A 14,796-nucleotide genomic window follows, 5' to 3' on the forward strand; every position below is an offset into this window, starting at 1 on the left:
CAAAATGTTAACTATTATTTGGATTAAATAAAATTGTTTACTCTACCACCAGTTCGAAAAGCCATTATCAACAGAAGAATGGGAAAGTAACTCCATTTTTTTTTTCAAAATCAGTTCAAAGGTATAAGGTAGGAGCAATATATTATAATATAGTTTATATAGATAATTCTTTATTGAACACCACATAATTAAACGAAAAACACACGTAATATACAAATTAACTATAGCTAGTGTAACAACAGGCAGTCTTATTGCTAAGAGCGATCTCTTCCAGACAACCGTATCTTTAGACTTTATTTATCTTTGAGCTGAGTTTTAAAGCTTGTTTAGTGTATCCGCCTGTGATCAGGACACTACATCGATGAGTAGTGTGAATAATACGTGTTCACCTGTCGGGCCGACGACGCCGGGTCACCTTGGAGCGTGGACAGACAACGCTGCACTTGGCGCGTGTACGAGTCTATTGTACGGTGATTTGGGATTAAGGTTCCTTATTGAAGCTTCGTTCTTATGTCTGAAGGCAGGTAATGGCGTAACAAGTGCAATAGATGTTGAGTTAATTCCTACCGCAACATACATATCTAAGCAAGTAAAATTATTTACTAGGAAATATCCTAGGCAAAGAATTTTTATTCTTGATGGCGGTACTGGTATCTACAATCTTCAGGCTGGTAGAAGACAGTCACAGTGCATAGGGGGAAAGTAAGGGCTTACATCTGCCCTTCCATGGATCATAAAACTAGATTTACTCAACTCATATATAACGACTTTTAAAATAATTTCAGCGATGCAGTTAAGTGTTCTTGAAAAGCCGCTGCGACAGAGCGGATGCAATTATCCCAAAGACACGTTTGAGGAACGAAATGACTTCGAGTGCTCCGAGTTGCGCATTACAGAAAGCTTTGTGAGTTCCACTCGCATTTTTTATGGATTCAGTAATAATGCTCGGTATTTCCATTCGTTATTTGTATTTAAATTTGAGTAGAAAGAAAGGCAAGTATGAAGTTGATGTTTGGCGCTAAAATTTAATATAAATTTGTATTTACTAGGCATTATGAGATTTTAATGTCTAACACCTGTATTCATAAACAATACTATCAGGACGTATAGTTTCGCCAATGCTCTGGTTTTTTTTTACCCTCTTTAGCATACGAGCCCATGGGCCGGCGCAGATATGGCCAAGCGCAGCGCAGAAATTTGTTTACTGTCAAACTATTATCGACATTGTCTACATTGAAATAATATTCAAAATCCATTAACACAACAATAAATTGCATTACACTATTGTGTTACTCGATTTTCAATGTGTATGCCATATATGCGCCGGGCTATGGTCGACAAGCAGTCTAGTACTATGCTGAACTCTGTAATTAACTTTAGCTACAGTTTATGGAGATGATTAACAGCCGTTTTCAACAGATAATCCCAATTTCATCTTTGATCGGATTCTGAGAATGAACCAATCAAAATGAGCCATTCGCAAGCATGTCAAAAATACTTTGTTCTGATTGGTCCATTTTTGCGATAGATCGAAAAAAGCGATTGGGATCGTTTATTGAAAATGGCGGTTAGACGAATTTTGGCGTGTCGTCATTAACTCCTATAATAAAACACCAGTTATGACCTCTCTCTATGTTCGTGTTCCACATATTATTTCTCAGTCTTATACGACGTACTATAATTCATTTTACTCATCTTTAAACCTCATCGTAATTCTTCTTAAGATTTAACCGCATAATGACCGTACAACTTATCTCAAGCTTTACGATCAAAGTGCATGCGTTCCGTGAATGATGAATCATTTTGGTGATATCACGATGATGGAATCGGTAAGGGTCCGCCAGGTGACGTCACTATCACTCGTTTAACTACTATTTTACGAATTGTTTTATTGTTTTATACTGGATGTGCCAGTTCGTGTTGGGTTTTATTTTTATTATTTACCATTCGAATATTTATTTTTATCCAACGTTTATTGATGCATCGAGGTCTGTTCAATAAGTAGTTATTAGACTTTTTGGAATAAAAAGGTACTTTCAAATTGCATGTATCTACAGAATTTTATATGACTAGTTTTTACCTGTGGCTTCGCTTGCGTGAATAAGTAATGTAGCTTCCTATTCAAATCAAAATTTGTTTAGAAGTTGTTTAAATTAGCGCGTTCAAACAAACAAACAAACCAGCTTCAGCTATATATTAGTATAGATAGATACATATAGAATATTGAGGTTGAGCCCTAGACTTGCTATTAAGTACTAAATAGTAAAGGTGTAAAAATAAGTACAACACGTATATAGACATATTTGTTATGCAATGATCAACAATTCTTAATGTATTTTCTTATGTGAATTAATACAAATTGTGTACACCGATTGCCGGTTGTATCAATATTTGTAAGAAAATGGCCCAAGACAAAAACCTTGAGCAATTTCAATACAAATTGCCAGTTGTAAACAAACATAATTTTAATAATTATTTCACCATAAAGTTCTACAAAAATTCAAGTCTATATTACGCAGTGTACAAGTGTGGATGCATAATATGTCAAGTCATAAACAGTGATGGAAGAGTTAGAGACATTGTAGATATAAATATTTGTCTATATCCATGGTCGTAGCTAGAGGGGCAAGGGTGGGCAACGTTCAGCCTTTAAACGTCTTTGCCCACCTTAAAAGAAAGCCTTGGGCTTACATATTTCCATACGCCTTGCGTGGTAGTAGATATTTTTTATAGCTCCCGCCAGTCACCCTGTATCTACATCAATACCTACAACGTAGGTTGGCCCGTTCATGACAGTACCAAATTCTCAAAGAGGAGGAGGTTCCAACATTTAGTTTTGTTCATCCCTATAGCCAGTCTGTGGAGATGAACTAGCTACCCTACCTACCGCATGAAGATTATGTCTTAATATTTACACCAGGTACAAACAATAACATGTGTACGTATGAACTACACGGTGTGTATGTATGTATGTATGATGAGTGATAGCGTACACAGAAGTATTGTACTTATGGTACCGTGTTTAGTGTTAATAATCGCTCGGCCGTTGCTCGAGACGCGACCTTGCCGCCGTGGACGCAGCAGCGTTTGTCAAGCGAAAGGCTGGCAGCACGCGGGCGTCTTTTACTATAATATTCTAGGAGAATGTAATTTTTGACTTAAGGATTGTGAAATTTTCAATAGCCGCCTTGATACTTAAATGAAGACGTATACAATAATGAGAGACAACACACGACGGTTTAACATGGATAGAGTATGAGAAACAATTGAAATATCTATATATGATACGTTACTAATACAAGTGAAACGTTGTAGTTAAAAATGATAAGACAACTTTATCCTACGGCTCTTAAAATATTAGCCACTAGCTTTTGCCCGCGGCATCGCCCGCGTTATAAAGTTTTTCAGGCTAAAGTTTTCCGTTATAAAAGTAGTAGTTTCCCGGGAGCCTATGTTCTTCCCAGGGTCTCAAACTGTCTCCATACCAAATTTCATCTTAATACGTTGGATAGTTTTTGAGTTTAACACGTTCAGACAGATGCAGCAGGGGACTTTGTTTTATAATATATTTTTTAGAACTTTTTAAGTGGAACAATCCCGTCATACATGATTGTTGCATAACTTAACCGTTTATGCAGCGCAGGCAACGGAAGCTCTCAAAACTAATAATTTTCTCCGTTTTTGCAACATGTTTCATTACTGCTCCGCTCCTATTGGGTATAGCGTGATGATATATAGCCTATAGCACTCCACGAACAAAGGGCTATCCAACGCAAAAAGAATTTTTCGGTTTGGACCGGTAGTTCCTGAGATTACCGCGTTCAAACAAACAAACTCTTCAGCTTTATATAATAGTATAGATATAGATAAGAACCGAATAAAGTGATTACAAAATTATCTGTTATCAAGTTGTTAATATTATAAAATACTCTATAATGTGGTGTCTAAAAAGAATAAAAAGACATATTGATAATGTATATGGCTTCATTATTAGTATTAACCGTCAAACCGGCCGATATAATTGTGTCGCCTGGCGAGGAATAACCAGCTCTCGTCAGCCGACACTCTATCTAGACCTCACTCCGCATACTATCAGGTGCAATGGACCCACTTTGACAGTATATAAAAAAAACCCTTGAACCTTGAACTCTCAATGGGTTCTGAAACAATCTTGGCGCTAACTTAAAATCAAACATAATGCCTATATACTTTGTTTTTATTCAATTACGTCAGTTAGTAGACTTCACGAGAACTTGGCGGACGGTTAAAATAAAAGTTTCCCTTTGAACCCAACTTGCGATGGCGACAGAGATTCTGTTTAATGGCTTAGCAACTTCGCGCACAAAGTATTCGTTAAGTAGAAATAAATGTTATTACATTAAACATTTACTAAGAGTTAGTGTTGTAGAACAAAAGTTGAAATGCTTTATTTTACTTCAAGGCCGTTTTGTGTTTGAGTGAAGTTTGCTTGGAAGTGCTGGGTATATTATTTATGCGACTATCTATCGTACATATGAAGCAAACGCACCCTAACAAATAGTGCCAACCACTCATGTTCTATGATTAATCGGTTTCTGTCTTGCTAAATAGGCTCCGCGTAATTCTAATGACGGATGGGCGACGTCACGAATTTCGTTTATCAAATAAATTACAGATAGACATAATTGGAACATAAATACAGCAAATATTTTCTAACCGTTGTTTAAAGTTCCAAAGGAATTATTTATTTTAAAAACGCTGCGTTTTAAAAAACGCCGACAGCAATTAACCCCTAATCCAATTCTATTGATTAACCCTCAAGTATACAAGTGTTGTATTATCGGCGAGTGCGCCGCGCGGCACAACAGATCCGTGTCGTTACGTGTTGTAAATATTTGTAGTAATATGTTGTGTTGGCACGGTGCTACTGCCGCATTGCACCATCGACGAGCTTTTAGATGATTACTAGCGCTTTGGTGTTGTGACGGTGCTATTGCCGTGATGTATAAGCCTTGATTCGAGCCGGGGAATTAATAGTTGCGGCTTCCAGTTCGGACAGGATATAAACTGAATCAGGAAATTACGAATGGGTGCGTTAGATCCTCTTTTTGTAAACTAAATACAATGAACCTTGTCACTCACTAAATAAGTCTCTTTTGGCGTTTTTTTTAGAATTTGGAAAAATTAATGGTGTCTTTTTTGCGACAATGCATCTGGATGCGTACCGCTGTTATGCCTTGCATTTCTATGACCGGCATCAAAAAGTCTATTCCAGGAAATAGGTGTAAAAATCCCACTACGCATTTCCTTCTACAAAAAAGCATGTAATCTAGAACTTAATCTATCTTCGTGCAGGTGCGTAGCTGCCGTAGGGTTAGGTTTTATTACAGTGTACCAGGGACCTCCCGGCCCTGACCAGAAATATTTTTTTTGTACCTGTGTCCCTAGTTACCTATCTAGATCACCGCATGATCATCATCTAAATATATTTTGCGGCTAACCCTTTCACTTCTGACAAAGTTCTAAACATCTTCATTATTGTGTTCTATCACAAATCCCTTCAAAGCTATTGTCAGTCCGCGCATGTCGGCGGTCAATTAACCGAGCCGTGCCGACTCGCGGCCGCCAATACAAAACGACGCTGAACGGTCGCCGCATCACAAACGATCCGCCACTTGCGGTTAAACTCATCGCTACTGGCGACTGTGGGCTTGTGTTACGTTTAATTTGCTGGTGGTTGAAAATTTCTAACAATCCGAAGAGTAGTGCAATAACAATTAAAAAAAAAACAATCCGAACAGAGCACAGTACGCAAGGTATATCCGCCGTAGTGGGGGTAAATGTGTCGAATTCCGTATCGATCTGTGCATCTGTATACTGTTTCGGACAGGCCGGCAAAATTGTGTAGACTAGAGATAATCGATAGGCACTGCAAAGTATATAGGTGGCGGATGTTGCTTACGATCAGGCGGACCGATTGTTTCCCTACTAAGGCAATAAAAAAAAAACCATCTTCAACTGATACTCTATCTGGGCACCCCTCCACAATCCAGAGGTAAATCGTCAACTTAGCTCTACATTCGGAAATACTTAAACAGCTACATAATACAATTACAAAGTTTATACACATTTCCTTTAACAAACGCGGACGTCCTCCAAATAAATAAGCACTCGAGATATTAACAAACTCGAATGTAATTACGCATGCGTTATCAACATGGAGAATGATAACCACTGTGCTAATATTATTAACAATACTTCGTTTGTCATGTACAGACAATTACAAAAGTAGGTGAACAAATTTTAAATCGTCGTTAAACTTTTGTCACTGAGTTAAGTTTAGTTTTTTTTTCACTAAAATAAATTTCAAGGGTTAATTTTGTTTTAAATGAAAAAAAAAATATTTCTATTTAAGTTGTTGTATAGAAGCGTTTTAAAATATAGAATTTGTTTAGTTAGTTTTGTGCCTGAATGTACCATTTAATGTTTATGTCGCCACTCGCTTTGAGTATGAATTGAGCATATTATAAATCTGAAGAACATAAGCCTAGTGTAGTAAATTCTAGTAGTACATACGTGAAAGATTGTTATGATGTTTGTGAGCGCATTAGACATAAACTGCTAAACAGATTTGTATGGAATTTGTCACACAGATAGTTCAAATCCTCAATTAACTAATATATTACTTTTTATCCTCAAAATATATAAGAAATTTTATCCTCGAAAAATAATATATAAATCACGTTTCTAACTATATTAAATAATCGTATCTCTTACTGAATAACCCAGGACTAAACTTCGGAATATTTCATATTTATTAGCACGAAATCCTTCAAAAACGAATCAGTGTTTCCCACAGCAACTACTAAAGCATTTAGGTATTATACGATTATATCAAAATCTGATCTGAATACTTAAACACGTTATCAAAGGACTGTCTCGGTGGCGTAGTTGTAATCTGTGCGTGGTACGTCACGGCTCTGTGGCTCTGGGTTTAAAACCCACGCCGAGCGAAGTTATATTGAGTTTTTCTGTTCAGAATTAGAGTTCGAAATTTGTTACCGATATGGCGACAGGCTCGTCTCATATCACATCATGGGACGGAACACATTTGGCGAAAATGGGTGCCCTGGTTGCGCCGCTGCCTACCATGATAAAAGCGTGATGTGTTTATGTTATCAAAGGAACGGTATTAACATTCTTCACATAGAACGGCAACACTAATCTGTATATTCATTTAAAATTTTAGCTAGCAAAGGCAAAAGGAATTATTCCTGTACTCTAATGTAGGTGAAATGAGATTACATCTCTAGATCGATTATGATTGAACGAACTTTGTACTGGAAAAAATCCTGATTCAAGATATATTTTCGTCTTTCAATGAAGTTAAGGACAAACTAAATGATCTCTTATTTCTTCTGCTAATAACATTCGTTTGATGAAATATACTTTGAACCATCATTGAATACTTGATTCAAGAATGCAATACGTAGTTAACAACCAATACGACATTGCTTCGACAATGAATGAAACTGCATTCAATAATTCCAGCAATGAATGTTCCCGTAATCTTTATATCCATTGTATGTTACGTGGAACTATAATGAGCTAAATGGTTTCAAATAAATCGTCATACAAAAAGAAATATGTATAATTAAACTTCTGGGTACTGTCGTCAGGGTTGTGAGTGGAAAATACGTGTATTGTGTTTCAATTTAAAACCAGACATGAAGATAGGTTTGCTCATCATGGAATGGGTACAAGGTGGGCTAAGGGCTCTTACACATCAACACAATACGCGACGTCGTATCGTGTTTATGTGCCTTTACTTCGAAGAAAAGAGTTTCTCGTTAATAAAAAAATACAAACACACGAATTGAAAACCTCTTCCTTCTTTGCAAATCGGTTACAAATGATACTCAACTGAGAGACTACATACAACTTGAAGGGCCGCAGTGTAGTCTTGAACTGGGCTCAATAAATTGCAACAGACTAGCTCTATACATTGGACTCAATATGGAGAAATGTGTGCATGTTACAACATTACCTATTTGTTAAAAAGGAAAAAGGCGTCATATAATGGATTCAAGAAGTAAGCGCACGTCACGCATTTATCTCCGAAGGGGTAGGCGGAAGTGCAACCCGGGCACCCACTTATCGCCATGTGTACTTCGTACTATGTGATAGTGGGCGGGTTTATCGCCATATGGAGCACAAATTTCAGAGTCCGCGTTAATACTGAACCGATTCAAGCGACTGGATGCATAAAGCAGCAAACTGGGCTCTATGCCGTAACTTGGGAGAGGCCTATGTCCAGTAATGGCCTGTAAGGGGCTGATGATGATGATGAAAATTAATATCACGTTGCTCGACCCAGGATTCAAACCTTCAAAGCGCCGTCGCAATGCACACAACTACGCCATCGAGGCCCTATGTTACTTATTAAGTACATTAAATATGTATGTATGACTTCAAACAATACATTACCTGTTTATCTCTGTCTTGTGGCATTTTAGTGTCTACCCCCTCCGGGAACGGCTTCACCAGCTCCGGTTTCTCCTTGATCTTGTCCATGATGAAGTCGAGCACCACCATAATGCCTTCCACGGAGCCGGTGATGAGGCACGCGCGCTCCGTAGTGCCTGGTGACAAATGATGATGGTCATTGAAGGTGCTTTATGGAGCTTCATTTGTCATTAAGGACGGCATTTTGGGTTGTGACTAGATGATTTGTGTAGAATGGATTATTGTCGCATTTGTCTAGCGGTAGTACAGTTAGACAAGAAAGTAGCTGAACAAATTCCATACTCCTAAACGCTTTTACATTGAAATAAAGTTATTTACTATTTATGAAGGCTGCAAAGTCTTTGAATCTTTGGAATAAAATAATAACATAAATAATCGTGATAAATTCCGTCAGTAGTTTAATTTCAATGTCTAAAATGTTAACTTTAAACGAAATATTCGGGTTTTCTTTATTTTAAATAAATTAAACGGATAAAATTTTATTTTATTGAAGAAAAAACGATTGAAGATAGGGACACAAAAGTTTTACGTCGATTTTAATATTTTGAATTTATTCAGCTACTTCTGTGATCGACTCTACATTCAGCTCTGAGTCAATAATGATAATTAACCTATATTTTACCTAAAAGAAAAAAATAACTTTGTTTATTGGTTCTTTATTTCTTTAAATACAGTAACAAAAGTTGTAGATAAAAAGTGGGATGTCTTAGAGCATAGTTTACACGTACCTATTACCTAATTCGATTAGAATAGCATGAACTAATTTGGACATAAAATAAGAATATAATGAAACCAACATAAATTTGTTTACTTTATGCAAAATCTATTGAAATTAATCCTCTAACATTATAATTAGTTTTATATCTATAAAATACACAAACATTATCCACTGGATGTAAACAAAGTTTAAAATTACATTCATTGCACAAAACGCAACTTCATTTCAGAGGCGTAATGCGGAAAAAAATATTCTTTAAAATATCTCGTTTTTTGCAAACGCCTGCTACCAAAAAGAATGCGAGCAAAGAACCCAGCGTCAAAGGCATCGCCGGCCTGATGAGCAAGTAATGAAAAATTCTCGCCTTCGCAGCATCCATTGTCTCAGCCCGGCGACATTGCAAAGGGAATACACTGGTATTTCTTGCGAATTTCTCTATGGTATTCAATGTTGCCTGCATACAGATTTATCTGTATTTATGGATTTTTAACATGGCCCAGATATGGAACGGGTACAGATGTTTATACAGATTTTTACAATTCGTCAATAATTTATATAGAATTTAGAGATTTTTGGCAATTTGGATGTATTTTTCAGTTAGGAACAATAGAAGGTTTTTCAAACGATAGTTGTAGTACTGGTAATTAAAAAAAAATGGCCGGAAGAATTAGATAAAGGTTATTCATGTTCGAAATACAAATAATACGTACTGGCAAAGAAGCAGCACTGTTTACAAACTAAATTAGTGCCCAAAAAGGCGCTGTAAGTTATATCTATACATATTTTTCTTTTTACATATAATAAGTTTCGCTAACCTAGCAGAACTGATATCTTTGCAATAGGCATCATTCTTTGTTATAATATTTTATTACGCTTGGGATCTACGATTCCCTTGTGTCTATATTCTAGGTATTCAAAATATTACAAGGCGCGAAGTTTTAAATTAGTGCTTGTAACTATCTCAACGGATGATATTGTAATAATATGATCTCACTAGAAACTGATAAATAGATTTAGTTTAACTTCTTGTTATCATAAGCTAGTGTCTGACTAAGTTAACATAATATTGTAAATTGTGGGAGCTGTTCACTATCTTTATATAGTTTGACTGCAGATTTGGTCATAAAATATAAGCGAATTCCTTTCTGCAATATCATTACAATGTTTTACGTCGACCTCGCGTAAACTCAAGATGAGTGGAGGTAGATTAAGATCTTTCTATAGGTGATGATTTTGATAATAGCGAATGTACAAATTCTTATAAATCCTTTTTATAGGGAAATGTCTTTCTTATAGGTACATGACACTAACTCCACACTCCACTGCGCCTGGTAACTGCAGCGTTATCAAGATCGATTAACGATATTATTACCTAATCAACACAATTATGTCTTCTTCATACATAGTTATATCTGCAATAGATACTACATCTAAATATATCATCATTCCGTCATTTCCATTTTGATTTCTCCCGACGTAGATATTGTATCGGCAGAGCAATATATCGGAATCCGTACGAATACCCGAGCTAGTTATCGTCGGAGTAAGTTTGTTAATCAACTCGACGTATGCAGACGGAGTGTTGTCAGATCAGTTAGTCTACCATGAAACACATTAACCAAGTTGCGCGACGAAATTTCGTACCATTCATGCTACACGATTTCAGCAAATAATGGGATTTTGAAACACGAATGTGAGCGACGAACGAGGAAGTGTGTGGCATCAATTCTTTTATACGTATTACTATTTGTTTTGTATGTTTATAATTTTACATATATCGTATGAAGTATGGAGCAAAATGTGGACCAATAGAGCGCTGTGCCTACCATGCTGAGAGCTTCCTCAGAATTAGAAAAATTCTAGAAAGAGAGACATCTGGCAACACCATACATACAATAGTTCCAGATTACACTATATAATAGTCACGGTTAATTTATTAAATAAAGACATAAAGGACCGGCAGAATTAGTAAATTCAAATAGATCTTAGTTAGTATATGAACATACTAGTGAGGAGCGGGTATAATTTATAGACATAATGTCCTAAGACATTAAATTGTTGGCAATCACAACAGTAAAATAATAATATATGAAGTCTACGGTAAAACATAAATAGTTAAATTTAAATCACGCATACAAACGTGTTACCAGCATTTATCAAACACAAGCATTAACTTGCAGCTCCGTTCATTAGAAGTTTTTACAGGATAAAAGTGTCGTATATTTTTCTGGAATATAAAAATCGTATATGTTATATTCCAGACTATAATCTTTATCTACGCACATAACATTAGCAGAACCTTTTTTCAGTAATATACAAAATAACTTTTCAACCGTCCCGGCTCCAGATAGTACATTTTCCATCACAAGTAACCTAAAAAGCTGAAAACAAAATACCCGCGCCGTAGACGCCGCGCGCCGCCGCCATTATCGAAATGTATGGTCACGCTGCCACGCATTGTACTTATTGTGATGCCATCAGAACGTATCGAAAAGTGGAGGGAGTAGGGAGGGCTTCATGGGAATTAATGGTTGTTGGTCGCATCGTCATTAATTATGTAGGGCAAAGATATATCTTAGTATTAGATTTGTCTTCTACGATTGAGAATCCATTAATTATTTTCGTATAGCGATATCCAATAGCTACATATACTTTGACATTTTGAATTTAGCAAAATTACGTAAGAATAAAATGGTATGATTTTTTTAAATAAATTACCATATCGTGTTTACACAAGTTTTACATGAAATACATTTAATAAACTATATGTTAGGCAACATGTGTCAAAGTGGCTTTACTGTAATAAGAATAAAATTGTTCTGTATTAAAAAATATTATTATTTATAAAACGTGCTAATATAATAAACGGTAGTGTGTGTATTAGCATGCTTTAAAATAAATGAATCCTAATAAAAAATCTTAATTAATTCACTTAGGTACCATACTAATCAACGATACAACACATTTTTACCTTTGTAGAGTATTTAAATTTATTGTTTTTAGAAAGAACCTGAGCTAAAACTGAGCCGTCTTTAGATAAATTATATTTCATTTTGATTGCTTCTAATCCAGTAAGACAATTTCAATTTATTGAACTCCACAATTATTGTAAAATAGGCTTCATATTTCACAAAGGGAGCTGCGGAAAAATGTCAGTTTATCATCAATAAGATTACCCTACACTTCCACTGACTGCTGAACTAAATATTACACGACAAATAATCCTACGAAAGGACTCAAGGGTACCTTGTGACCTAATATTCATTCCATCATCTCGATAGGACTTAGGATACTTGCTAATTATCTCCATTCCAATCTAATGGTACTTCGTCCGTAGATATAGTTGTTAACCCGCCGTTACGTTCACAAATAGGCCGACCTTCGCGTAAACAGATTACTGCCAAGTTCAATAAATACTGAACAAGGTTCGCCGTCGCCGATACCATCTAAGTCTGCGTCTAGATTCTAGATACAGACGCTCGAGCTCACGTTGTTTGATTTTTTCTTCAACCCCTTTATCTCGTAGGCTAATAGTTAAGTGGGGTTTTGCGTGTTGTTTATTTTTGAAATACTTCATTTATATGGTAATCGTTATGTTGATATTATATTTATACTATAACCCTGTTGTTATTAAGGTATTAAAAATAGCAAACCCACTAACACATTATCATGTTTCGCCACGTTTTTAGTGTCATGAATCACGATAAGTCGCGCCACACCGAAGGTCGTGTCCGTCATTTAAATACATAAATATGAAATACCAATAAGGATGTATAAATTTAGCATAAAAAGACATTTCGGAATGCAGTTTTCCTCAAAAAGCCCGAATATTCCATAACATTTCAAATGGTTTAATTTCCTGCTCGCGACACCGGCACTTCGACATTTATGCTTGTCATTTTTGTGTCCGCCATTCTCGTTTCGCTAGTCATTCTAATTAAAAAAATAAACAACATTGTAAGGTCACTAACGATGCTCGCGTATTCGATTTACATTTCGTTTTCGTTCGTTCTTATTCTGTGAATGTAGAGTCTAAAATTGAAATAGCGTTTAAAAGGCTATAAAAAAAGCTGTTCTATTACTCTCCGAGTCAAAGTTGCCGACCTGTGGTGCTTATTGGTAATTAGAATAGAAAGCAATGACGACCTTCTGAATAATAATAGACTGATACAATACACACTGTAAATAATCATAGCCAAATATAACAGAAATAAACCCAAATAATTACGTACAAATGTCATACAAAACAATATACCAGAGCAAACTAATACGCGCCAAACGGCACGCGCTCGAGTCGACGAAACCGGGTGAAATGATGCAAGCGGACCGGTCGTGAGCCTCCCCCCCTTGACCTTGGCGAGAGGAATCCGACCACCACCGCACCAGCTCTCGCGCAAACCGGTCATTATCATTTGGTATTAGTCCAATGCTAAGCGAAACAGGCACACTGGGCCAATACGCTGCACCGAGAATAGCATCGCTCACGTTCCAAACGATACTGCACTCAATTGGCCCAAACGTTTGCGCCAATTAACAACTGACCAAATAGGATACGCACACCCACTCCATACGGCAAGTCTGAGCGTTGCTTTTATAAACGGTCGCGTAATCTCGCGCGGTCGCCGCAAGGCCGTCGCTAACAAAAGATTATCAACCATTATCCAATTATGAACGCCGCTGAGTTATTACTGTACTTCACGCTATCATTCCGCTGTTTAGCTGCGTCGTTGTTTAATTTATTGGGACACGTTTGCGACCCAATTGTCCGTGTGGGTCAAATTGACCTGGTCAATTTAGCCGCGTCCCATTTACGAACAACCAGTGGGCCGAGACGAGCGGCGCGTGCTGGAGTTTGTGTGTTGCAGGAAGCTGACGATAGATGGCACCAGTTGCTAGTGGAATCTGTCTAGTGTTGTTTGCAATGTAAATAAGTGCCGTGAATAGAATATGATAAATACGGAGATGTATTAGGCAATATGATAAATGGGACACTGTGTCGTTCATTGTGAATAATAAATAATAAAACGGACGCTGTTTTTACGGGAAACTGTGTGTTAGATAATGGCGAAATAAAGCTATAAATATACATTGAATGACGCAATTTTATTTTGTAATTGGGTATCTTACGAATCTCGATTGTTTTAAACACTTTTAAGTCTTGTTAATTAAGTATTTAGTTTGGCCGTTTTCAAAGAAGTTTGAGTCCAGCAGTAGACCGCCGCGTGTAAATAGACCAATCCTTTCATGTGATAATAACAGTCATGGATAGTAATCAAAGAGTCACAAACACAAAACAGTGCAACCGAAAAACTCGTAAAAATGCGTACATTACATTCGAAAAAGCACATTAGTGACGCCATCTGTCACTTTGACACGCAACGATTACGTCACGAAGCGACGCCGCCAAATTACACATGCGCTCCGAAAACTAGAAACAGATTCGGATCTCATCTATATCCACACAAATAAAAATAATGTGTCTGTCTGTGATTGCGATTTATCGGGCTTTTATTATGCTCGTATATTATCAGCAAATTACTAAAAAATAACTTTTATATTCGTCGGTAAGTCCG

At 36.6% G+C, this 14,796-nt stretch overlaps 1 protein-coding gene across 4 annotated transcripts in view; it reads right to left on the bottom strand.

The window, feature by feature from the left end:
* The window catches only part of LOC115449470 (RNA-binding protein Nova-2), a 93,171-nt gene that overhangs the window by 16,378 nt on the left and 61,997 nt on the right, over positions 1–14,796 (bottom strand). For all 4 annotated transcript variants that reach the window (XM_030177318.2, XM_030177332.2, XM_030177309.2 and 1 more), the window contains one exon: positions 8,467–8,621. In XM_030177318.2, the coding sequence (XP_030033178.1) occupies positions 8,467–8,621 (155 nt within the window). The remainder of the gene's footprint in view (positions 1–8,466; positions 8,622–14,796) is intronic.

The sequence above is a fragment of the Manduca sexta genome, chromosome 13 (genome assembly GCF_014839805.1).
Source record: "Manduca sexta isolate Smith_Timp_Sample1 chromosome 13, JHU_Msex_v1.0, whole genome shotgun sequence".
NCBI classification, from domain to species: domain Eukaryota; kingdom Metazoa; phylum Arthropoda; class Insecta; order Lepidoptera; family Sphingidae; genus Manduca; species Manduca sexta.